Source organism: Bombus pyrosoma, linkage group LG10 (genome assembly GCF_014825855.1).
Source record: "Bombus pyrosoma isolate SC7728 linkage group LG10, ASM1482585v1, whole genome shotgun sequence".
NCBI lineage: Eukaryota > Metazoa > Arthropoda > Insecta > Hymenoptera > Apidae > Bombus > Bombus pyrosoma.
Window position 1 is genome coordinate 925,951 of NC_057779.1, and position 23,015 is coordinate 948,965.

General features: G+C 36.5%; 4 protein-coding genes and 1 long non-coding RNA gene across 9 annotated transcripts in view; 4 read left to right on the forward strand and 1 right to left on the reverse strand.

Annotated features, from left to right (window-relative positions):
• The first annotated feature begins 28 nt into the window (after nt 1-28).
• LOC122571313 (hypoxia up-regulated protein 1) lies at nt 29-5,531 on the forward strand. Of its 3 annotated transcripts, XM_043734910.1 has the most exons (10): nt 30-357; nt 857-994; nt 1,079-2,039; nt 2,141-2,403; nt 2,486-2,619; nt 2,693-2,931; nt 3,259-3,547; nt 3,636-4,065; nt 4,136-4,561; nt 5,324-5,531. In XM_043734910.1, exons 2-9 carry the CDS (start codon nt 857-859, stop codon nt 4,541-4,543), a joined length of 2,862 nt encoding a protein of 953 aa, XP_043590845.1. In that variant the 5' UTR covers nt 30-357; the 3' UTR covers nt 4,544-4,561; nt 5,324-5,531. The 3 variants fall into 3 exon arrangements, with proteins under 3 accessions (XP_043590847.1, XP_043590845.1, XP_043590844.1); XM_043734912.1 differs by having other exon boundaries at nt 29-357; nt 2,693-2,886; nt 4,136-5,531; XM_043734909.1 differs by having other exon boundaries at nt 33-357; nt 4,136-5,531.
• A 963-nt stretch (nt 5,532-6,494) lies between these two features.
• On the forward strand, nt 6,495-7,979 carry LOC122571318. 2 transcript variants are annotated; one of them, XM_043734919.1, is made up of 5 exons: nt 6,495-6,978; nt 7,056-7,258; nt 7,348-7,480; nt 7,553-7,754; nt 7,827-7,979. In XM_043734919.1, the coding sequence occupies exons 1-5, from the start codon at nt 6,925-6,927 to the stop codon at nt 7,880-7,882; spliced, it is 648 nt and encodes a 215-aa protein (XP_043590854.1). In that variant the 5' UTR covers nt 6,495-6,924; the 3' UTR covers nt 7,883-7,979. The 2 variants fall into 2 exon arrangements, with proteins under 2 accessions (XP_043590854.1, XP_043590855.1); XM_043734920.1 differs by having other exon boundaries at nt 7,357-7,480.
• Nucleotide 7,980: 1 nt separating this feature from the next.
• On the reverse strand, nt 7,981-8,887 carry LOC122571321 (N-alpha-acetyltransferase 38-B, NatC auxiliary subunit). Its single transcript, XM_043734922.1, has 2 exons — nt 8,617-8,887; nt 7,981-8,356 (listed from the first exon to the last, which is right to left on the reverse strand). The coding sequence occupies exons 1-2, from the start codon at nt 8,677-8,679 to the stop codon at nt 8,114-8,116; spliced, it is 306 nt and encodes a 101-aa protein (XP_043590857.1). The 5' UTR covers nt 8,680-8,887; the 3' UTR covers nt 7,981-8,113.
• A 487-nt stretch (nt 8,888-9,374) lies between these two features.
• LOC122572246 lies at nt 9,375-16,763 on the forward strand. Of its 2 annotated transcripts, none has more exons than XR_006318425.1 (4): nt 9,375-9,451; nt 9,570-9,669; nt 9,758-9,887; nt 16,537-16,763. It is a non-coding gene; the product is annotated as an uncharacterized LOC122572246 (long non-coding RNA). The 2 variants fall into 2 exon arrangements; XR_006318424.1 differs by lacking the exon at nt 16,537-16,763 and adding an exon at nt 10,598-10,869.
• A 161-nt stretch (nt 16,764-16,924) lies between these two features.
• The window catches only part of LOC122572080 (unconventional myosin-IXb), an 83,350-nt gene continuing 77,259 nt past the window's right edge, over nt 16,925-23,015 (forward strand). Inside the window, exon 1 of the mRNA XM_043736663.1 lies at nt 16,925-17,532. The gene's annotated coding sequence lies outside the window, so the exon portion shown is untranslated. The remainder of the gene's footprint in view (nt 17,533-23,015) is intronic.

Here is a 23,015-nt window from a genome sequence, read left to right on the forward strand (position 1 = left end):
TTATAACTACAATTAAGAAGACAATTGCAAATAAACAAATTAAAAACAATGACAAATTTTTTTACACGAGGTTTTTTGAAATTACATAGTTTTATTGTAACAGTGGGGAAGGAATAACAGGTTATTGGTTTTGATTTGCCAACGCGGACCAATATGAACGTTTTCTTCCATCTTATTTTACCAATCCCGTTGTGCCACACAAACACATGGTTCTTGTTCAGTTTGACGAAACAGTAAGAGGTGTACGTTGTTTTTCTTGTTTTAAACAAATTAAAACGTACGTAGACCTATGTCCAATGGTTTAAGGATTGTAGTACTTTTGTCGTCAGACTAACGTTTTTAGAATAAAAAGAAAAAGTGAGTAATGCTGTTTGAAATTATTTCTCAGTTTTCTGGATAGCATAACCAAGTTTGACAATCTTATGAAAATCCTCGTGCAATTAGAAGTACTATCTTTTGTACGGTTAAAAGTATCTTTTAAGAATGAATGTCAGTTTTTAGACAAATTTCTTGTGTATTGTTTCATAGATATTTATTTCTAGTTATAAAATATATAGCGCAATTTCGTGTTCTTATTGCAATATGTAACTTAAGTCATCTTTCAAATACTGTGCTATTGAATGCTATGATTTGTCTTTATATAATTCTTTTATTAAATAAATTAAGTTAGTTTCTATATTTTTCTGTTTAAAATCCTTTTAAATGTGAAATAATTAGCTAATAATGTTTAGTAAATTGACACATGTAATAAATATTTTTTTATAAATTAAATTGAAATGTACTACAGATTGTGAATTTATATATATATAGCAATATAAAGATTTATATATGTATTTTTATCTGTTCTAAATTATAGATGAAACCAGATAAACTAAATATGTCTATTATTTGGTTGCTATTGATTACTATTGCATCTTTTATTGACTATAGCAATGGGGTTGCGGTTATGAGCATTGATATGGGTAGTGAGTCAATGAAAGTTGCTATTGTTTCAGTAAGTAAATCTATATCATTGAACTTTCAATAAATTTTGTTATTTACAAGTTTCATTAATATTATTAATTAATGATTTACTTAGCCTGGTGTTCCTATGGAAATAGCTTTAAATAAAGAGTCAAAGAGGAAGACACCAGTTACAATTGCATTTAGAAATGGAGAAAGAAGTTTTGGAGAAGATGCTCAAGTAGTGGGAATCAGATCACCTCAAAACAGTTTTTCTTATATTTTAGATCTTTTAGGAAAAAGTATGGATAATCCTATGGTAGAGCTTTATAAGAAAAGATTTCCATATTATCATATTATATCTGATGACGAGCGCAAAACAATTGCATTTAGACTAGATGAAAATACCACATATACCCCAGAAGAATTGCTTGCACAAATATTGCATAAAGGAAAAGAATTTGCAGAAAATTCAGCTGGTCAAAAAATCAGTGAAGCAGTAATAACTGTTCCAGGGTTCTTTAATCAAATTGAAAGAAGAGCCCTTATGCAAGCAGCTGATCTTGCAGGAATCAAAGTTTTGCAACTTATTAATGATTATACTGCAGTTGCGTTAAATTATGGAATTTTCCGTAGTAAAGAGATAAATGACACTGCACATTATGTAATGTTCTATGACATGGGAGCTAGTAGTACGACTGCAACAATTGTCAGTTATCAGAATGTGAAAACAAAGGAAAAAGGATTTGTTGAAACTAATCCACATGTTACTATTTTGGGTGTGGGTTATGATCGTATTTTAGGAGGGCTAGAAGTGCAAATTAGATTACAACACCATTTGGCAAAAGAATTTGATGCTCTAAACAAAACAATAAGCTCTGTATTTAGCAATCCAAGAGCAATGGCTAAACTTTTTAAGGAAGCTGGCCGTGTTAAGAATATATTAAGTGCAAATACTGATCATTTTGCTCAAATTGAAGGATTAATAGAGGAACACGACTTTAGATTGCAAGTTACCAGAGACAAACTAGAAGAACTTTGTGCTGATTTATTTGAGCGAGTAGCAAATCCGATTAAGATTGCTTTAAAAACATCAGGTATATTGAAATACATTAATAAATAAGACACCAGGTATATTGAAATAAATTAAGTTAAAATATGTTTATTATATTATCATAAATTAATGTAAATCTTATAGGTTTAACAATGGATGTTATATCTCAAGTTGTATTAGTGGGAGCTGCGACCAGAATGCCAAAAATACAAGAGCATCTAAGTCAGTATCTAACAGTTGAATTGTCTAAAAACATCAACACAGATGAGGCAGCTGCATTAGGTGCAGTATATAAAGCTGCAGATCTTAGTAAAGGGTTTAAAGTAAAGAAATTTGTTACTAAAGATGCTGTACTGTTTCCTATACATATTGTCTTTGATAGAACAGTTGATAACAGAGTAAAACAAGTAAGCTTCCATATTATACATTATTATCTTTTAATCTTTGTTAAAGGTAGGTATATTATTTAAATGTATATGGTTCTTTTAGGTAAAAAAATCATTATTTAGCAAAATGAATCCTTATCCACAGAAGAAAATTATCACATTTAATAAATACACAGAAAATTTCCAATTTCATATCAATTATGCTGAATTAGATTACTTATCACCTAATGAAATAGCGTATGTATATTTAATAGTTCTTCTTTAAAGCACATTAATAGTTACATTTATTACTATAATCTTTTAATTTTAGTGTTATTGGTAATTTCAATTTATCTACTATAACTTTATCTGGTATAAATGAAGCGCTAGATAAACATGCTAAAGATGGAGCAGAAAGTAAAGGAATTAAAGCACATTTTGCCATGGATGAAAGTGGCATACTTAATTTGGTGAATGTAGAATTAGTATCAGAAAAATCAAGTTCAGCTCCAGATGAAGAAGAGGGTACTTTTTCAATACTTGGCTCAACTATTAGTAAACTTTTTGCAGGTTTGTGTAAAATGCATTGCAAAAAATGTTATAATCTTTTTCCTTTTTTTTGTTCTTTTCCTTTTGATAAATGTTTGTAGTAAAGTATTGTAATTAAGAAAATCATTAGGAAGATTTTTTAAAAATATAGAACCATTTTTTGCAAGCATTTATGAAATATTAGATGATATGGAAGAAAGTTAAAGTACACTTTAAAAATAAGTGTAAATTGTCAAATGCATTGTAATTTTACAAGATTATTGAAAAGAAGTGTAATTACATTTGACATAACTTTCTTGTCAATGTGAATGAAGTATTGAGATAGATATGTATAATTAAAAAATGTAGGGTCAGAAGACAAAGATGGAAAAACAGAGGAATCATTAAAAGAAGATACAAAGCCAGTTCATGAAGAACCTGAATATTCTGATCTAAAAAAAGAGCCAGAAGATAAAACAAAAAAGAAAAATGAGAGTACAGTTGCTGAGGATAAAACAGTAAATAAAACTGAGAAAGTAGAAAAAGAGAAAGAAAAAAAGCCCACAATTATAACGGTTAAAGAACCTATCAAAGCAGATGAAATCAAGTTAGGATCACAGATACTTTCTGGAGACAAACTTATTGAATCTCGAGAGAAGTGAGTATAATAGCCAATTAGATAATAATTTCATGTAAAATATTTATTGTATATAATTTAACTTGAATACCATATATGGCTATTTTAGATTGCATCGTTTAGATGTGTATGATTTCGAGAAAACAAAACGTGAAACAGCTTTAAATAATTTGGAAACATTTATAATTGATGCTCAACAAAAATTAGAATCCGAAGAATATGCAGCTGCTGCTACTTCTCAAGAAGCAGAAAACATACTTAAAGCATGTTCTGAGATTTCTGAGTGGCTATATGAAGATGGATTCAGTGTAACTGCTGAAATATATGAGGAAAAATTGTCACAACTCCAGAAACTTACTAATGATGTATATGAACGCGTGTATGAACATAGAGAACGCCCAGAAGTATTAAAAGGCATGACTTCTATGTTAAATGGAAGTACAACGTTTTTAAATAATATGCGCAATTTAAGTTTATCGAGTGAAATCTTTACTCAAGTTGAGATAGAAACATTAGAGAAAGTAATTAATGAAACTCAGGTAAATTATTTAATCATATCTTGTTATAAATTTATTGAATAATTGATCATATAATTATTTCCATTTATAGGAATACTATGACACAATTATCAAATCGTTTGCTGAGACAGCTTTATACGAAACAGTAAAATATAAAGTTCGTGATATTGCAAATAAAATGGCATTGCTTGATAGAGAAGTGAAGTATCTCATAAATAAGGCAAAAATATGGAGACCAAAGCAAGAATCTACTACAAATCATACAGAGAGCACAAATGAGAATGCAACAAATACGAAAGAAGGACCGGAATCTGAACCTGTTCTTAAATCAGCAGCTGATTCTGAAACGGAAAATTTTCAGAACGAAGATACGTCTGAAAATAGAAAAGTACAAAATGAAAAATCATTAGATTCAGAAGAATCAACAGATTCATTAAAGGATAACGAACCTGAGATGATTCATGAAAATACTCAAGAAGGAATACATCAAGAACTTTAAAAAAGGATTTATTTTAAAGTGTGTGATTCTTATTATTGGCCGATTGCATTTCGGTTAATACGTTACATAATTGATTAGATTTCATTATATGCAAGCTGATGGATCCACACAAGAAACATGTCACTCACTAGATAGAACATCGATAGAGAAATGTAATAACACTCTAGTAGTGGTTTTGTGCGGAAACTGCAGAAAATTTAAAAAAATGCATCATTTCGGGGAACTTGTTGAAAAGTTACTTTCTCTTTGATTTCGATGATTTTGGAATATGTCGTAAAGTTCAACATTTTGAATAGCTTTTTTCTACATATATAACCGGCAATTGGTCTTAGTTTTTGAGTTATACGTAAAAATATCCCGCCGCTTTCCCTTAGTTTTCAAGTTGGGTTGAATTAATAGTAATATTAATGCTCTTAACGGAATTAATATAAACAATGCTGGATTAATATTATTACTGACCCAATCCACACTGAAAACTAAGGCGGTGAAATATTTTTGCATATAACTTCAAAACTAAGACCGACTGTCGGTTATAAAAAGTTGTTCAAAATATTGAATTTTACAACATATTTCAAAATAACGTAAATCAGAGAGAAAGTAGCTTTTCAACAAATTCCCCGAAATGATGTATTTTTTCAAATTTCCTGCGGTTTCCGCGCAAAACCACTAGTGTTGTTACATTTTTCTATTGATGCTCTATCTAATGAATGACATCTTGCTTATGGGGATCCATCACCTTGCATATAATGAAATTTAATCTGATAATTTGTTATGTTATAGAACAGATTTACGAGTGCATTTAAAAACTAAAATCAGATACGAAAAATTATGTGTTATTGTGGCTGGATGAATTATTTTGCGAATGTGAATACTAAATGTTATTTTAGTTAATTTCGTATATTTGTATAAGACTAAATATGGAACATGTAATTCGTTTCAAGATTATAAAAAAAGATAGCCGACCATCATATAAAAAAACATAAAAGAATTTGTTTTCTTAAGTGCCAAGTAGTAACAGGTTTGAATAATAATTGAATAGTTTTAAATGATCATTATCAAAGAGCATTACACTTACTAAACGAATAAATTACCAGTATGAAGCCATTATTTACAAATAACATCGCTTTACATATTTGGTCGGACTTCGTCTACTGTGAATATATTTAATTGTGATACTTGATACTATATTCTTAGATATGCTCTATGCTGTAGCTTAAAACTGATTTTCTACAAGCATCTACATCAAGCATTATAATTACATATACATACATATGGGACAACATCTTTACTAAAAAAATTCAATTCTTTTTTACTCATTTTTTTTTTACATTCCTGATTATTAATCCTCGTTACAAAACGCCTAACCTCACAGCACCTTATACGTGCCCCACTATATCTATAGTATAATTCCTTTTATAGTGCAACTATATACTTTATTTTGTTATAATCAAACGTATGCAGTTTGTTATAATGCCAATTAAACTAAGCGAGGTAAAACTACATCTAACAATGTTATTTGTTTAAAGGGAGTTGCAATTTGTGTGTAAAATAACTTGTTTTTTTTTAATGAATTTGTTGCAAATTGATTAGAACCATTCCAAATGAATCTAATTGTAATTTAAATTTATAAATTATATTATTTATTATTTTGGGCGAATAAAGGAGTCTGTAAGGTATTACCAAAGGAGGGGAAAATTAATATTACTTTCAGTTAATACATCGTCAAATTTGATAATTGTAAGAAAATATAGATACACAAAGTCTTCCTACAATCATATGTCGAATAAAATGAATTATAATTGTTTATTTATTTTTACATATTATGGCAACTAGTATTATTAATGTGTGATTCATAATTTTTCTTATTTCTTAGTACATTATAAAAGATTTTAATATTTTAAATCTTATAAAATTTAAGATATTTTGTGTATTTTAATAATTACTGTATGATACATAAAATGTAATAAGTCTTACATTATTTATTACTTACGACAATTATAATAAAAGGCTATGAAATATCGTACTTAATTGTATTTCCACTCTTTTAAGAAATATATATTAAGATTCTTTCCGCATAACATCTTTAAAATTTGAAAGCTGTGATTATATTTGATTTAGTGTCATGTCGCTAGATTGTCCCACAGTCGCGAGAAAATATTACATATAGTTCGGAAATAAATACAAGTTGCTTTGGTACTAACGTCTATTTTTTGACGGATTTTTATGCAAATAAAATATGTATGTTACAATTTTAAATACGTGAATCAAAAATTCATTTTTCATGACGTATTAATTATTTGGTTGGTGTTATTCAAAACAATCACGTATCTTAACCCTGACTTTAATAACTTTATGAAAAGGAATATTTATTTATTAATATCATGTCGTTGCGTCAACTTCTGCGTGTATTATTGAAAAGAGCTAGTCCTGTTATGGTAAAATCCTGAACTGGTTAAAAACATTCTAATTTTCTTATATCTTATCTTTGTTAATACTTCTTTTTATTATGCAGTATGCTACAAGCTTTACATTTGTAAACCAACCAGAAACTAATAAACCCACAGAAAATGATAAATTACAATTTGAACCTGTTGATGTAAAAAAATTAACTCCTGAATATCTGATACAACAATCAACTATAGATGCTGTTAACAGTGCAACTCAATCATTAACTGTTACATATACAGCAATAATGAAAACAAGTAAAGAATACAAGTAAGTAAATCTTTATGTAAAATAAAAAGGATTAAGTAACTTTATTGAAGTGTGACAAACCTTTCTGTTATATCAAAATCACATAAAAGCTTTTACAGGGAATTATTAAGTGAATTAATTACCCTTTCAAGGGAAACCTTAGAGTTTAATGTTAGTGATTCACATTGGGACATGATAGTTGAACTAAGGTCACAAGTACAAAGTAAAAAAGAAATCTTAACTGTAAGAAAAGATAAAATAAATTTATATAGGGATATTAGATTTATTAAAAATATTCTTAATATGTTTTTGTAGAAGTTAACAGGATATATTGAATATGTTCATAAAATGGCAGTAGCTGCTTCAGAATTAAGTTACTTGTCAGGATTGGATAATTTGTCTTTCACTCTTACTCAGAGAATAGATGATGCATTAAGGATTATAAAGGAAGAAGTTAATCATATTATGATACTTGAACAAGAATACTGTGGTGTACAAAAAGAATGTATAAAAAATTGTAAGTATAATGAAATTAGTGCTATTATTAAATAAATTGATTCTTTTTAATTTTATTATATTTTCTTTACAGCCAGTAAAATAGATAATGAATCCGCAGATAAAGAGAAACCAAATGAATTCATCTAGTTTGATGAAATATTTTTTGTTTACAGTTTATAGTTTATGTTTAAGTTTTTGTACATTAAGTAGCAACATGTCGAAAATAAATTATATACACATCTTACTTCCTTCTTTAATAATCTTATTCACATTATTGAGTATATTTTTAGAAATACAGAGATAATAAAATTCTATATAATCCGAAAAAAAGAGGACAATAAATTTTGTATAGCTAGTTTTAAACAAAACAATTGCTCATCAAGCATCAAGATGTATTGTTACAATATGTCTACCAGGTATCATTACTAAACCAAGAGTTCTTGCTTCTGTGTGATCCTCTGACAAAAATTCTGAACATGATCCTAAAATCACATTGGCATCACGGTCAGTACATAAGAATGCACCTATTAAAATACGCCCATCTGTCATTTTTATTCTTAAGTTTCGATTTAGCCATCCACGTAATTTTTGCTTTGCTGGAGATTCCTCTGTATTAACAGCCTATTGTAAGTGCATAAATAAACTCATACTAACTTAATTCACAGCACATATATGTTACTATTAATATGATAATTATATACAACAGTAGAAACATTGTTAAACAATGAAATATTACTGTCATGAAAGGTTAAATACTTTTTAAGTGAACACGAATGTAACCTCTTAAACAAAACACACTTGTAACCTATACTGCAAAGCTATTTATGATAATAATGATTCTATTCTAAAATATTGTATAAAATATGCAATTACGAAATTACCTCTCCATTTTCGTGAATGTAATCATCATTTGTTATATTAGACACGTTATGCCCTTCTTTCATGTCTATTTTCTTGTTTAATTATTGCTTCAAGTAGAAGGATATTAATTCAACTTGTCAATGTATACACCTTTCACAAAACTACTAAAAAAAATAAAATCTCTTTCCTGATGTTCTTATATTTCTATAAATTTCGGAGACATATAAAATTCAAATTCTTCAGATATTTACAACGTAAACAGTCCACATTAAATCACAAACGAGGTATAGGATAGATATGACACCCAATAGATTTTTGTCTCACACATTTCAGCGTCTCTACAGCCCTCTTACCATTTTGTTGTTATCGTCTATGTCTTGTCTGCTCTCAGTCGATAAATTTTGCAAGACTTAATCAGGTTTTAATCAATTCCCTTACTAACTATATTTTATTTTCGATCAATATTAGTCATTTTATACTTTCATATATGAATAATGATTTTTATAAACTTTCTCAAAATAGTTTACTTCCTTTAATACTGAAACGAATACACATAGATGGCGATAATACCTCCTTTTAATCGAAGATTACAATATGTATTGAAATTATAGTCATTTTTAGAATAGTAATAATTTTGTAAAGGATGTTTTTTATAAATACAGAGAAATATCTTAGGAAGCCATAAATTAAACAGAATAAGTTAATTTTATTTAATAATTTAAATTTATAAATTTGGAGTTGCAATAACGAAAGGGAATCATTTCTATTCTCCAGTATTGTTTAATTAAAAATGCGCGCGGAATTGTTTCAAATGACGCCATCTGACATGCTCTTTTTGCATTTACAAAAAGCAAGGTATGTGAGAACTGACGTTCCTTATTAGTTTATAACTTTTATTTGGAATGGTGAAATACTGGCATAAGCAAATATAAATATAATATTCTATGAAATAAATACTGTGTGTTATTTCTAGTTAGTTGACCTGTGATGTCAATAAATAGTTGTATACATCAATTGGCGTGTCATACTTGCGACAACAAGAGTTCGAATTTTATTAGGACGAAATGGATTAGGTATGTATAATTTTATAGTTATAAAATTTACTTCTTTGATTTGATTTTGTTCCATTAAGCATTACTAGTTCTCGTGTATGTTATTTAGGAGCAGTGTTTGTAACATCCTCGTTTAAATGCTGGAGCAGGTTACGTGCGTCGGTGTAACGAACGGTTAAACGTCCTCTTGATTTCCGTGTCGTCAGATGAAATATGCGGACGACGTGTTGCGGCAATTTGTACGTAATTTGTAGCTTTAATATACGACACAGTTAAAGTAAGTTTAGTTCTTTTTTTGTGTCATAGAAGGGTACATGCGATATGAACAGTTTTTTAAATCAAAGGAAAATAATTCCTATTAATTTCCTGAGGAAATAATTATTTTTCAAATGATTTATTTGTCAAAAGAAAAAAAAATATGGCGGAAACGAAGTTGGCCTGTGTCAACGCGTTAAAATTTTTAGAATTTCCTGATCGTTTGATAGCGGTTCTGTTCTTTCTTACTCGATATATTCTTTTTACACGTATGTACGTATGTATAAGTGTTTCTCTCGCGAGTTTCGTGTACCATGTGTTCGTTGAATGGAAATGACCCGCGGTATAATGTTACACGGTAAAAAAAATGGCGGTGGTCCAACTGCTCTTGCCGGTCCAGATTTTAATCTTCACCTGGGGAACGAGAAAAAGCAAGAATGTTGTAATCTTGATTCAAACATCTGTGAGAAGAGGCTACCAAGAGGGGTTTAGGAATTTTTTTAGCTGAGAGAAACTGACTATGTTCATTCCTCTTATATGAAAAAGTAACTTTTTATTATTTGATTTGAACTTTGTTCTTGTACGATGAGAATGATTTTCAACGTACTTATTTTGCTTCATATTCCTTAGAAGTTCCACATAACCTAAGATTCATAACGTGATTCTTTTCATAAATTGTTGTTTTTTTAAACAGGTTATTTATCGCTGTAGTAAACAAACAAGTATTCTACGGTACTCTTCGAACGAGCTTCAGCGCATGGAATTCTCGATCGTTACGCTACATTTGTGTGAAACTCTTAATTAAATGTTATACCGATTATTTTCAAGAAATTAACTTGGACGGCGGCTGGTGAAATTAATCAAATTGAAAATTGACTTGATTTATTGGAGGTCGAGGAGAGGATTATTAATTAGCATCACCACGTGCAATTAAACTTCCATTAATAAAATACCATGGGAATTGGCTTATCTGAATATTACATACCCATCGAGACAGATAAAAACAGAAACTATTTCAATTATTTGCGTGATGTATTTTCTCAGAACTTGTAAAATCTAGGAACATATAGTACCTACTTGTATATAAAGTTTTTCTTTCTTTTTTTCGTGAATCTAATGATAATTATCGACTATGTAGAATATTCAAGAGTATCGAAATCGACATCAATATAAAGTAAACAAAAGGATTGGATGTTTGGTTCGCCTTAGCCGTGTATTAGAATTAATTATATATTAATTTCAGTAATGCTGTTTCGTCGTCGAGCGTTGATAATTCGGTGAAAAGTGGGGGTGTGGTTGAAGCCGTGGGGAATTATCGTAGCAGCTTTTATCGGGGCCCATTGTTGCCTAAATATACCGGGGTTATTTTGAAACCGCGTTGCCGAGCGGGCGTTACGCTTATTTCGCTCATTACCGGGGCTGGGCTTTAGCTGTCTTTCATGCGGTTCGAATGATAATTCAATTATGCCCGCCGTTTACACGCGCCAGCCGGAATGGCTTGCGAGAGCATGAATATCGTATACTCGGCTCTGGTAACACCGGCCAGAACCCACCACACGTGCTATACTTACCCTAATGGATAACGAATGCGTGTCTCGTAAAAGTTCGCCCCGAGGAGCGTTTAAGCCGATCCAGTGACCAGATTTATATAACGGGTGTTCCTCGTACTTTGTCGAACTTCAATGCGATGTTCTTCTTCGGCAGGACCATGACAATTCTATTCGTCAAATCAAAGAAGTCAGAGATTATATACATTCATTTCATTTTTATGGCATTTCTTTATTTATCCTTAAATTTATTTTTACATAGATAATCATCAGATTTTCCGTTCAGACCAATTATTTTCAGAAAGAGGGAGAGAGAGAGGGAGAGGGAGAGAGAGAGAGAGAGAGCAGTCTTTAATGAATCTCGAGGGAAATAGTTTGAAGTTTAGAAGGCAGAGAAGAAATGAAGATCTTAAGCGTAACAGTACTTAGCAAGGATAAAAAGATATTTTCTTCAAGAATTCCTTATTAAGGGGCGAAACCAAATGAAGCTTCCCAGCTTGAAAATTGTCAAGTTCCGAGACTGTACAGGGTCGATGTGTTGCATGGAGAAATTGCGCGTTGTCAGCTGGCGAAACTCGATGGTAAATTAGAAAGTGGCGAGGCGCAATCGTGTCCCCTAAGGCTGGGCGTCGGGTAGGCGGTCCCAAACACAAAGTTAAACGGTCTCCCGGCACCTTGTTGGCCGTCCTCTTTTATTCATACACGCGACACAAGCTCGGGTCCCTTGTCGAGTGTAATTATTCTTAGCAAGTGGAGAGATATCGACGAACCAAGGGACAATTATTTTTTCCCCTTCTGTTAATTAGCGCTCTACGCAGCTCTCCGTTATTTACATGGTCGTGCATCGTTTCGAATTGCGTATCACTACTGGAAATGCGTCTTTTTCTCACTCTCTCTCGTTCTTTTCTCACAGTTTTTTTTTACTTTTTTACCTAGCGCCTCGTCATTCCTGCGATTTCGAATAATCGATTCAATATTCACATCTTTTCACCTTTATGTCTATATTTGTATCTGATAATCGTGGATTTATCGAATCTTAAAGCAGTAATTTCGGGCGAAGTTCCGTTTGACGAATGAAAACAATTAATAATCGGCGGCGGCGTGTGATCTTAGTCTGCGATTCGCATCGTTAACGTTATTTGTTACACGTTGCAACGTCCCACATGGACGGTGGGGGTTAGTCGAGCAGACACGGGGTAGAAGAGAAGGCGTCGCGTGGATTTTTTCTGGAGACGATCGAGAGATCTGCACGGATAGTCGCGATGATCGATCGTGGCCGGTGGATCGCGCGAAACTCGTTTGACTTGTCAATCACGTACCCGCTTCCCTTAACCCGTGACTGAGCGTATTTATCGTCGGATTAGTGTCCCGGGTGTTGGACGTCTCGCGAAAGATGAATTTCTGTCCTCTGATTTTTCACGTTCGTGTTAAGATTCTCCTCTTCGCCGTTTTCTTTCTTCCTTTCTTCATTTTCTCTTTTTATTTATTTCTCGACGAAGAATTTCGTTTATCTGATGAAGGTAATGTTACGATGTACGTACATGTATCGATGGAACGTGTTCCGCCGCTGGCTTCTAGCCGGTGTTAGCGTAATTTTCGCGCTCTCGTGAAAGTATTGCAAGCAGGCTTACGATCGCGTCACGCTGCTTCCTTCGTTGTTCTTTTTTATCAGATATCAGAAAGACGGTGAATAATCGTAAGTTGTAATTCTTGGAGAATCATGCGGAGGGAACGTGTACTGTTAAGTACTTTGTTGTTAAGCACGTGCGTACATTCTGGTTATTTGGTTCTTTTTTAACCTTCGTTTAATCGGTCTGGATACAAGATCCATTAAACGCAGCGAGTTATTTAAATCAGTTTGATGAAATCTATTTATCTACCTACATTTATTGCTTATACACCGTTTCGTAGTCCTAAAATATATTCAAAATACATTTGTAAGATTTAAAGTATGTGAAGAACGCGAATCACGAAGTTAAATATGGAAGAGAAGTTTGTTCATATGGATTTCTCCGTTTATTCTCGTTTCATGATCTTTGAATATGTTTTAAAGGGAAATCAGAGGAACAGAAAACATCGGGAAACGATGTACGACGTACAATTAAACACGGTGGCGCGGCAGAAGCGATCGATTGTATAGGTGCACGCGTCGCGTCGGTCCGCTATTTTCTTCCGTTAGGCCGGTGTCGCGTGGGGGTTAATTGGCAGTCGGAGAAAAGGCTTTCATTAGAGGGCTCCGTGATGCATCGTTGTGCGACAGAAGCGAGGCGGACGCAACGATCCTCCCCCTTCCCCTTATGAGCATCGAAGTCGAAGAGGAAGAATACAAGAGCAAAGGTGGACAGGGAGCAGAGACAGAGCACGCGGAAGACAAAAAGAAGGAGCCATGGAACGAGAAGGAGCGAGGGTAAAGAGGACGATCAAGGCGACGAGATTAAACGAGGGACAGAGACGGAAATTGAGGCATAAAGCTTGAGGAGTAACGATGGTCTCGATTCGTCCAGAGAATACAGAATCACGGAGTTCAAACGTCGCATTTAGAAGTCAGAAACTAAAACTGAATGTAAGATCGGACGTAATCTCATGGCGCAGGGGAGAATAAAACGAGCGATATAACGAGATTTAACGCGTTCTCTTCTTGTTCACGTTCTAGTTGCGTGATTCAGTCATCGTATCTGCGATCCTTTCTCGGTGTTCTTCAGAAATTCTAACATAGCCAGAGAGGAAGATCCGTCCAAGTACATACTTATCTTCGAGATCACTGCTCGAATTTCTCAAATTCATTAAGATTATTAAGTCCTCGAAGAGGACGGTTCGGCGGTTGGAGTTCGAGCAGCGAGACACGGAGGATTGTAACAGAAGACATCGGGGAGGCAGTAACGGGAGCAAGCAGGAAGAGACAACGTGGGGAGGACAACTGCGAGTAGACAAACGAGGAAAGGAGAGAATCGAAGGGAAGTGGAAGGAGTACCGGTGACTGGCAGCCTCTGGCTCCGATGTCTCGTTTACCATAATACAAGGCCTTCGGTGAGGGGCAGTCTGTACGGCTGGAGGATGCACAGGGACCCTCCTCGAAACGGTAGCAATGTATCAGAAGACCGTGAAAAGCGCATCGTGGACGGCCGCGGATCCATGGACTTAAAGGACGCGCACTGGAGACACGTGATATCCTGTCGTGGGTTCTGTCTCTTCTATCGTTGTACCACGACGTTGTTACGAGGCGTACCTGTGCTTTTACACGACGTGGAAAGAACGATCGCGAGAACCTGCTGGATATTGTGCCTGCCGCGCGGATGTACATACCGGCGAAGACGGACAGGCAGGAAGAGCGACTAGATAGATGTAGGATTTGGTTGTCGTCGGGTGTAGAAGAGGTATCATTAGAGACTGGGCGATTTATTAGCTTGTCTTTAATCAAAGGCCATTAAACCTGTATGATTACCTCTAATGTTGGATACCGCTTTAATTGAAGAGAAAGTATCGAAATTTCGGGTTCGAAGAATTACCATCTTTGTCGGTTATCACCTTTGGCTACTGATTAATGATCTATATACAGCAATTAACATATTTTCCTACGTCGTTTTAATGGTAAAAAATGGTCGATAAAGTTGTACATAGACGAGAAACAATTTCTCCGAGAATTCGAGAGCGATAAAGTTGGTGGAAGTGTTGTGTATGGGTGCACATATGCAGGTTGCTCGAGACAGAAACGTAAGGGAAGAGTAGCCGTGGTTGTCGTCGACGACGAGCACATCTGCAAATTAAGCGAGCGCACACCGCTTGCCAACTGCTTCTTCGCAGACGTCGAAAAGTGGGAAATCTTGGAATATCTCGTTCGTTATACGTGATTTCTGCAGTCTGCTCTCTGCCTTTCGTTCTGAGGATGTCCCGGATGCTTTCGTACTTAACAATTATACGAGAATGCGACTCGTGACTGTCCCCGGTATCGTTTCGTCGTAAGTTTCGCGAGTTCCCTACCACAAATATTTGCCGTTCCAGTGCTTTTTCCTCTCCTCCTTTCGCAAGTATTTACCACTTTTATTCGTACGCTTTTTCTTTTAAAACTCTCATATCTATCCTTTTTTTCTTATTTTCTTTTTCAATATGCTTTTTGTACATGCTCAATTATCGATTGCAATGTCAACTCAGAACCAGTTTCTATTAAGGATATCTTACCAATCTTTCTTCTTCTACACAGAAATTTATCTCTTCTTCGTTCTTGCCCATTCGACACGATCCGATATCTCTCGAAACGCGTCCTCGAACGCGCTCCACGCCATAAGCACGATGTCACGTCCGTACAATTAGCTATGGCAAAAAAGAAGAAGGAAGAAGGAAGCCAGGATTTTCAGGTGGGCAACGGTTTCGGTACGCAGGGATACCATTTGACGGACCATTCCTCGTCCTCCCTTTCTACCAAGAAGGACGCTCTCCCGAGGATCTTACTCCTTCCTCCCTCTTCTCGTTCTTCTCTCCCTCTCTTTCCTCTTCCTTTCCCATCCCTCCTACTCCCGTCTACTTCTCTTTCGGCCGCTCTGCTCTCTGTCTCTTACCATTTCGAGGCCGCTGTCTTCGTTTCACCCGGCCGTGCGATCCGCACACGCCACTTCTTCTTCAGTGGCCGCTGGTACCACTCTCGGCTAGATCGCGCCAAGCACACCTCCTCTTGTGTTTCCTTCTTCTTCTTCTTATCCACCACCACCACCACCACCACCACCCAGCGGCATCGCCGCGGCCAGCATCGCTTCACCACCACTCGCTGGTGAACACCACGTCCACTCCACCTCTTTTGCTATTCTTCCAACTCGATGAAGTAACGCGCCGGTACGTGCACGCGTCTCTTCCGGAACTTAGGTGGCATTCGTTCGATCCGTGCGTTCCTAAACGAAATCGGCAAGTTCCAGTGGATCTGATCAAAAAATTGGTCTGCGTTCGATCACGAGTGAAATTTCGTACAAGGATAAAAGAAACGTGCCGAGTTCGTTTGATCGTGTCGTCGATGATCGTTTACGTCTGCCGATTAGAGGTTCGAGGATGAATCTGTGAATCCTTTGTTTTCGATTAACGCGAAAGGTTTGTGTTTCAGAGATGGATATCTTCGACGTGGTGAGACTGTCAAACAGTGTTATTTGAAAAGGTGGTCAGTGGTACTGAATTAAAACATCGGGGAGCTGGTGGAATGGGAGTCAGGAAAGTGGAGTGAAGTCGGTGTAATTCGAGGCGACAGCGGTCCTGCCGTCTCGTTTGCACGTGGTTACCTTGACACCGCGACGTGCACCTGACGGCGAGAGCGTCGGGGGACCAGAAACTCGAAGAAGCACGTGGTACAATTAATTAACGAGTCTTTCACATACTCTTCTTTCCGTAAAAGACAAGTATTCTCCTACATTGGAAATCTTACAACGTCTTTAATTTGTTAAATTAATTAAACTGCAGATCGTTCGAAGACGGAAGATACTTGTTGGAGATTTTAATCAGTTTTTCTGTCATACCGTTTGCAAGATCTTGAAGATTAGTTGGAAGCACCGGTTTTCACTGGAGGATTAGCACGTGGTTACGTCGTGGGAGGTTGCTTCCTGTTCGTGGCTTTTTCACAGCCAAGTTGTGCCGTATTTGTCACCGTGCAATCGGACCTAGAGGAACATGTGTTAAATTAATGCAACTTCTTTCGCGGCTGGCACCATCTTCGATTTGTCACGGATGCTTTTCTCTCTCGTCGACGCCGTGAACCGTGATGGATTAACGGTCCGGAACCAGCGAAAAAGGGTAGAGGGAACGTCGCGAGAAAGGAGGCTCGCGCGCGATCTTCCACGCTTTGTTTTAGCAAACAATGGGGAACGACGATTAACCTCGCTTCCTTGGTTAACATAATTGTCCGTGTTAAACGGTTGCTAACGCGAGGCTAGTTCGTATACTCCGAGTATTCGGTTTACGTGCTCAGGTATTCGAAGCTGGGGGTTCGACGATGTTGGTGATTTCAACGCCGGCAATTGAGGTGATCTTTGGGACGTGGTTGTGTCAGTGTTTGATGGAAATCGAGTTGGACGACTTGTTGGATTAATTGTCGGATGTTACAACCGAGGTGAGTTTAAATATCTTTTCTATCTAAAAAATTACAAAAAGATTCATTATTAAAATATTGGAGTACTGCGTACCTTGTATTATCTTCTAGAAGAAAGAAAATAGAGAATCTCTTATGTTTGAGAAGAATATGAGAGAATCATCGTTACTCGACGTAATTTCTTCTTCCAATTTTCCTTAAAAGATTTCCTTAAAACATTCAAAGCCATTTTATTTGTCATATAATACACTTTTATTGTAAAATTCGATGAAAACGAGGTTACTAGTGAATGTAGAATAGTTGAACCAAAAGAGTAAAAGTAAAGATAAGAGTAAAAAGTAGTTCGATCAAAGAGCGACCATTACTTGGCGTACACCTTCCATTTGCATGGGACAACTGTTTAACGATTTGATCGGTACTTTAATTCGAAAATTATACGTTTAATCGTCGTACGGATTGCCTCGATATACGTAGCCGTACTTCGGTGTCTTCAAGCGCGAGTAAATATTCATTAGGTGGCCACGTATCGTCCTCTTTCGAATGATCTTCCATTTGCATATCACGTCATATCATTGTTGACACTAAGCCTCGAGACTGCTCGGCGAGGATCAGTCTACTTCACGGATTCGTCCCCTTTTCTGTCGTTCCTCTTGCGTTAGTCTTGATCGAACCACGCGTGTAGGAGTATCTTTTAGTACCTATATCTTCAGTACAAACATATCTTGACTCGAGTATGTATCTTAAGGTCGCTCTTTCGAGTGTGATCCCCCTTAAAACGTGCTTTTACTTATTGAAGAGGGCAATTCCAAAGAGACATGAATTCTAAAATAGCACAAGTCTGCCAACCAACATTTTGAGAAAAGATGGTTTCTTTAATATTTTGTTAATAATTTTCATTCTCTTTGCGAGTTCATTCTGCTTAGATTTTTAATACCGCCAACCAAAAGATTTATATATTTTTATTTATATTTTTTTATTTATATATTTTATTTATATATTTATATATTCTAAAGCATATCATACATTTCCAAATACAAGCTTTTAAAGAATTTTAGGATAGGAAAGAGATATCGTAGAGTCTAGCTGGATATTCGGTTTTCTAACAGAAAGACAGATTATATTTGTGGAAAATTAGGGATCGTGGACGGGTTACAGGAAACGTTTGAAGCCATTCCATGTATATTTTACGGTCGTGCATCGGCGCAATTGGATTTTAGTACATGCACAATTTGCCAGTACAGAAACGATCGTCTCACGTCGTTCGAATGTAATAACTCGAAACACGAAATCGCATTGCTATGCCGCCGGTAGCTTCTTGTTCTCGGGCTTAACGCATCGATCGAACCTTCATCGAAATTTCTCCTCTCCCTTAGGAAGTCAGGCGAACCCTTGATTCCGGTTCACCTGACTTCCTAAACGAATTAATCTTCACCCTCTCTCCCTACTCGACAGGTGGCATTTTCAATCTACTCCTAACTACAACGGTGCTTTTAGCCCGGTGCTTGGAAAATTTCTGTATCAACTCCGGTAAATCGAATTATTTCCAGCGCTGCTATAATATATATGTATTCTTTCATTCAAGAAATTATCATTAATTTCAAATTTGTGAAACAATTCCGAACGTTATTACCGTTTGTTGACATGCTTCAACATATTTGCCGACAAATAACGACGAACGGGAAACCCACGCTGGTGCGGTCTAATTAATAGACGAACGATAACGGAAATTACGCTTGTCAATAATCGTTGTCGACATGACCCGGGACGTCGAAAAGCTGGAATAATTATTCCCGTTTACTCCAACGCACCAGCAGTCCTCTCGGAGCTGCAGTCTCGTTCATCGAACTCCTAAACAAAGATTCGCGTTCGAGATGAACGTAGGGTACATACATATATGTATAGTCGCGTACACCTTCTCTCGTCGAGGACTTTTGTGATCGAGGTTTTAGCGTGTTCCAACTTTTTCCACTCCGTTGGTCTCCTATTTCTCTCTCCTTCTTTTTCACTCCGGTCGATTAAACGATCAATCAAAGAACAGCGAATCGCGATCAATTAGCCGACGTCGAGCACCGTCTCCTCCGGGGAGGTTCGAGTATCGTGGAGTAGGGTCGATTAATTATCGCCAGATTTTCTTGGTTCGCGTGCAACTTAGACGAGTAACGGGGACAGCCGGAGAGGATCGACAGTTTCTCGAGAAACGTCGAGAATATTCGAGACCGCGCCTTCTCGATTTCCAGTTCATTTGAATCCCTTCCGTGTCGCTGCGTTTTTCCATTCTCGATATCTCTCACCTCCCTCCTGCCCTTCTTCTTTTACTTTTGCCTCGTCCTCTTTTTTTTCCTCGTTTTATTTCTGTCGATCGACTGGAATTCCGTCGCGATCGACGACGTAATGACGCTGCGTAGGAAATTAAAGGACATGGGGGATAAGATCGAATGCGACGGTATTGGGTTACGAGAAATGTAAGTGGAAGTCGAACCAGCACCTCGCGGGGAAGATTCTTGTTTCGTCGAGGTTATTATTGGCTGTCTTCAATGCTCTATGATTTCTTACGAAATTCGTCAAGAATCTTTCTTTGATTCTAAGTTGTTCATCGAAAAAGATGAATCAACTCGTTCTCTTTGATTTCTAGCTTTGAGCGAAGGACCCAGTTATTTGGAAATGTAATCATAAATCGTCGAATCACCTCTCTTAGAAATAATTCTTCTTTATTAATTTTTCACTCTATAATTATATACGATCTTTACTTACTCACTATAATTAGAAAGTTTCTGGTTAAGGAACGACCCGATTAAGTTAAAGCATCCTTAATATATTATGAATATTATTTTTACCAATTTCCCACTACTCGACAGTTCCATAGACGAATATCGTGAAGATCTCTATATTCACTCTGGTCGCAAGTTAGAATCACAGTTTTTAATTGGTCGCAGGCGAAACGAAGATTTAAAAGGCGCGTGCTTCGAGTACCTCTTTTTGATTGACGCGGCCTCGTCGTTTTACTACTTCGTCTCAAGGATTTCTCTATGTATTTCCCCATTCTGTTGATGAAAGAGCAACGTGACTTGCAGGATACTGCTTGTCGAGTAAGTAGTAGCAACAATCCTATCCTCGGCCGAGTAATTCAACAGCATTCAAGTTCTAAGAACGTTTCGGTATCGTGGGATTCCTTAAGCGGTTCGAGCTGCGAGTTTAATCAGAAACCTTCCCTTCCATCTGCGATTCATTCGATAATAGACAAGGAAAGCTTTCCATAAAAATCGAGTAACATTTACTAGTTTCCTTCACTATCTTGGTCTTAGCAGTCCGTAGATAGAATTTACGCAGAATGAATTTGCTTTTAAAACTTCCAAGAACAAGTGAGTAAAGTCTTGGTAAAAACTGTAAAGCGAAGCGATATCAGCGATCACGATCCGAATGTAATCCTCGTTAACGCGTTCTTCCCTCGTACGCCTCCTGGTAGAATTTTCTGCTTGTTCACGCGTTCTATGCGTTATTGATTAACGAGCCGCATCCATCAATGGGGCAACGATTCATCCGGAATCACCTGGACGTGTCTGCAATTCACGTCTATCTTTTACGTATCATCTCGGTTACTCGGTTTCCCCATCAAGGCTAAACGCCTCGAAGTAGTACGAAACTAGATACCCGCCGGCGTGACGGGGTTCCATCGGCGCAGGCGGAGGAGAAAGGAGCGTTTAAGAAAGATAAGACCTCATGACCGTGAAACCCGTATGGGTTGGCGGTGAACGGTCACGAACAGCGTTAGTCGCGGGGGAAACGAATCGATGCGAACGCAACATGGAAAGAGACAGAGAGAGGTGGATAGACGAGAATCGTATCCGTGACTGTTACTATCTTTAATAGAATCGTGTAATTCGTCGATTGCCGCAAAAACAAGCCGATACTCGAAGGGAACGGATACAAAAACTTGCGCAACAGCCGCACTCCTCCTCTTCGTTACGTGTCTTGCCTAAGTTTCCTACCCCTTTTCTTTCACCCTTGTTTTTCCTATGGAATTCGCTCTAGTATCGATCGAGTCTACTGTGTTTTAACGATATTTATGTAGTTTACGATCAATCGCGGAAAGAGAATAGCTACAAGTTACGAGAGTCGATAGCAGGTAAGTTTTTTCGCGAATTCATAGGCATTTTATGTTGTGCTTTGAGAAGAAATACATTGTCCTGTCTTCCTCAATGGTCTGGCCTGCTCTTGTAATTTTGTTTCTGTACCGTTTTATTGTGCGGGATAGTTTTATTACACACGGTCACGATGCGGAAGAACGTAACAAGGTAGATGTTGTAATAGAAACGTCTCGAGGAATCTCCCGTTTCTTTAAAGCAACTGTATTCGTGCCGCGTGCAACAATGTCGAGGGAAATATTGAACGTCCACGTGTTCGTTAGAGAACGGGTTCGGCCACTTTGATGAATTTTATCGCATCTGGGGAACTGTACACCGCCGGCCGAGCTTTTACGTCAGGCTCAGGCGAGTTCATAGTCGGGAATAACCGCGAAATGGTTCCTCTTTCCAGCGTGATATTTCCACACTACGCGAGCGGTTGTGGCAAAAACCGGGATCGTCGACACGTTCCTAATCCTTTCAAGGAAACAGACCGCGTGGAGACGGCGACGATGTGGCAAAAAGCCACGTCCACCGTGGTCCATTCTAGTGTCACCTTTGCTCGTAATAAACGTCCGCGCGAATCCTGCCTAGTCTCGTTCCTTTGGGACGATTTGCATTGGGAATCGCGGTCGTTAACGAAACCTTCGTCACCTTTGTGCTTTCACGTTTCATCTCCATGCTGTTAAAGGATGAACATGTTCTTCTTACAGATAATAACGATAAATGGCTCCACGGAATAACGACCGATTACGTTTGTTTCTTCGAAAGGCGAACAATGAATTCTACTTAATATAAAGTGGTGCCCTGTACGTTTAACGCGAGCGAGAATTGGAGTAAATAACGGTGAATCAATAGGATTGGTCATTCGTGGGGCAACCGTGGATCGTTTCCTCGCCAAATTGAGTCGAACGATTCTTGTTCTGCAAAAACGAGTCCGCTGAAACGCGCCACATGTCTCTATACGCCTACCGTTCATAAGAATCCGGATGCTTCGTTCGACTTGTAGTAACAGTATGTTACTAACTCGTAACTGTCAAATTAATTGAAAATTTATAGAGTGAATGAACTGCGAATTGTGATTATCTATTGAAGTTAGAAATGAGTTAAATATTTTGACAATAATATGTTTTACTATTCCCTATACATTATACCACTGCTCTGTACCATTATATCACTTATTTCATGAATCTAGATTTCAAATTTTAGGGAGAGATTTAAAAAAATTATTCGAATCGCATTCTACTATACGTAGCTATGATAAATATATCTAAGGAACGAAATCAGTGCAGTTCGATTCATGCATAATTTCCTTAATTATATTAAATTCTTATCGAAAGGCACCGGCGTTTGAATAGTTTCGGCCGATAGTGCACCTTTTAC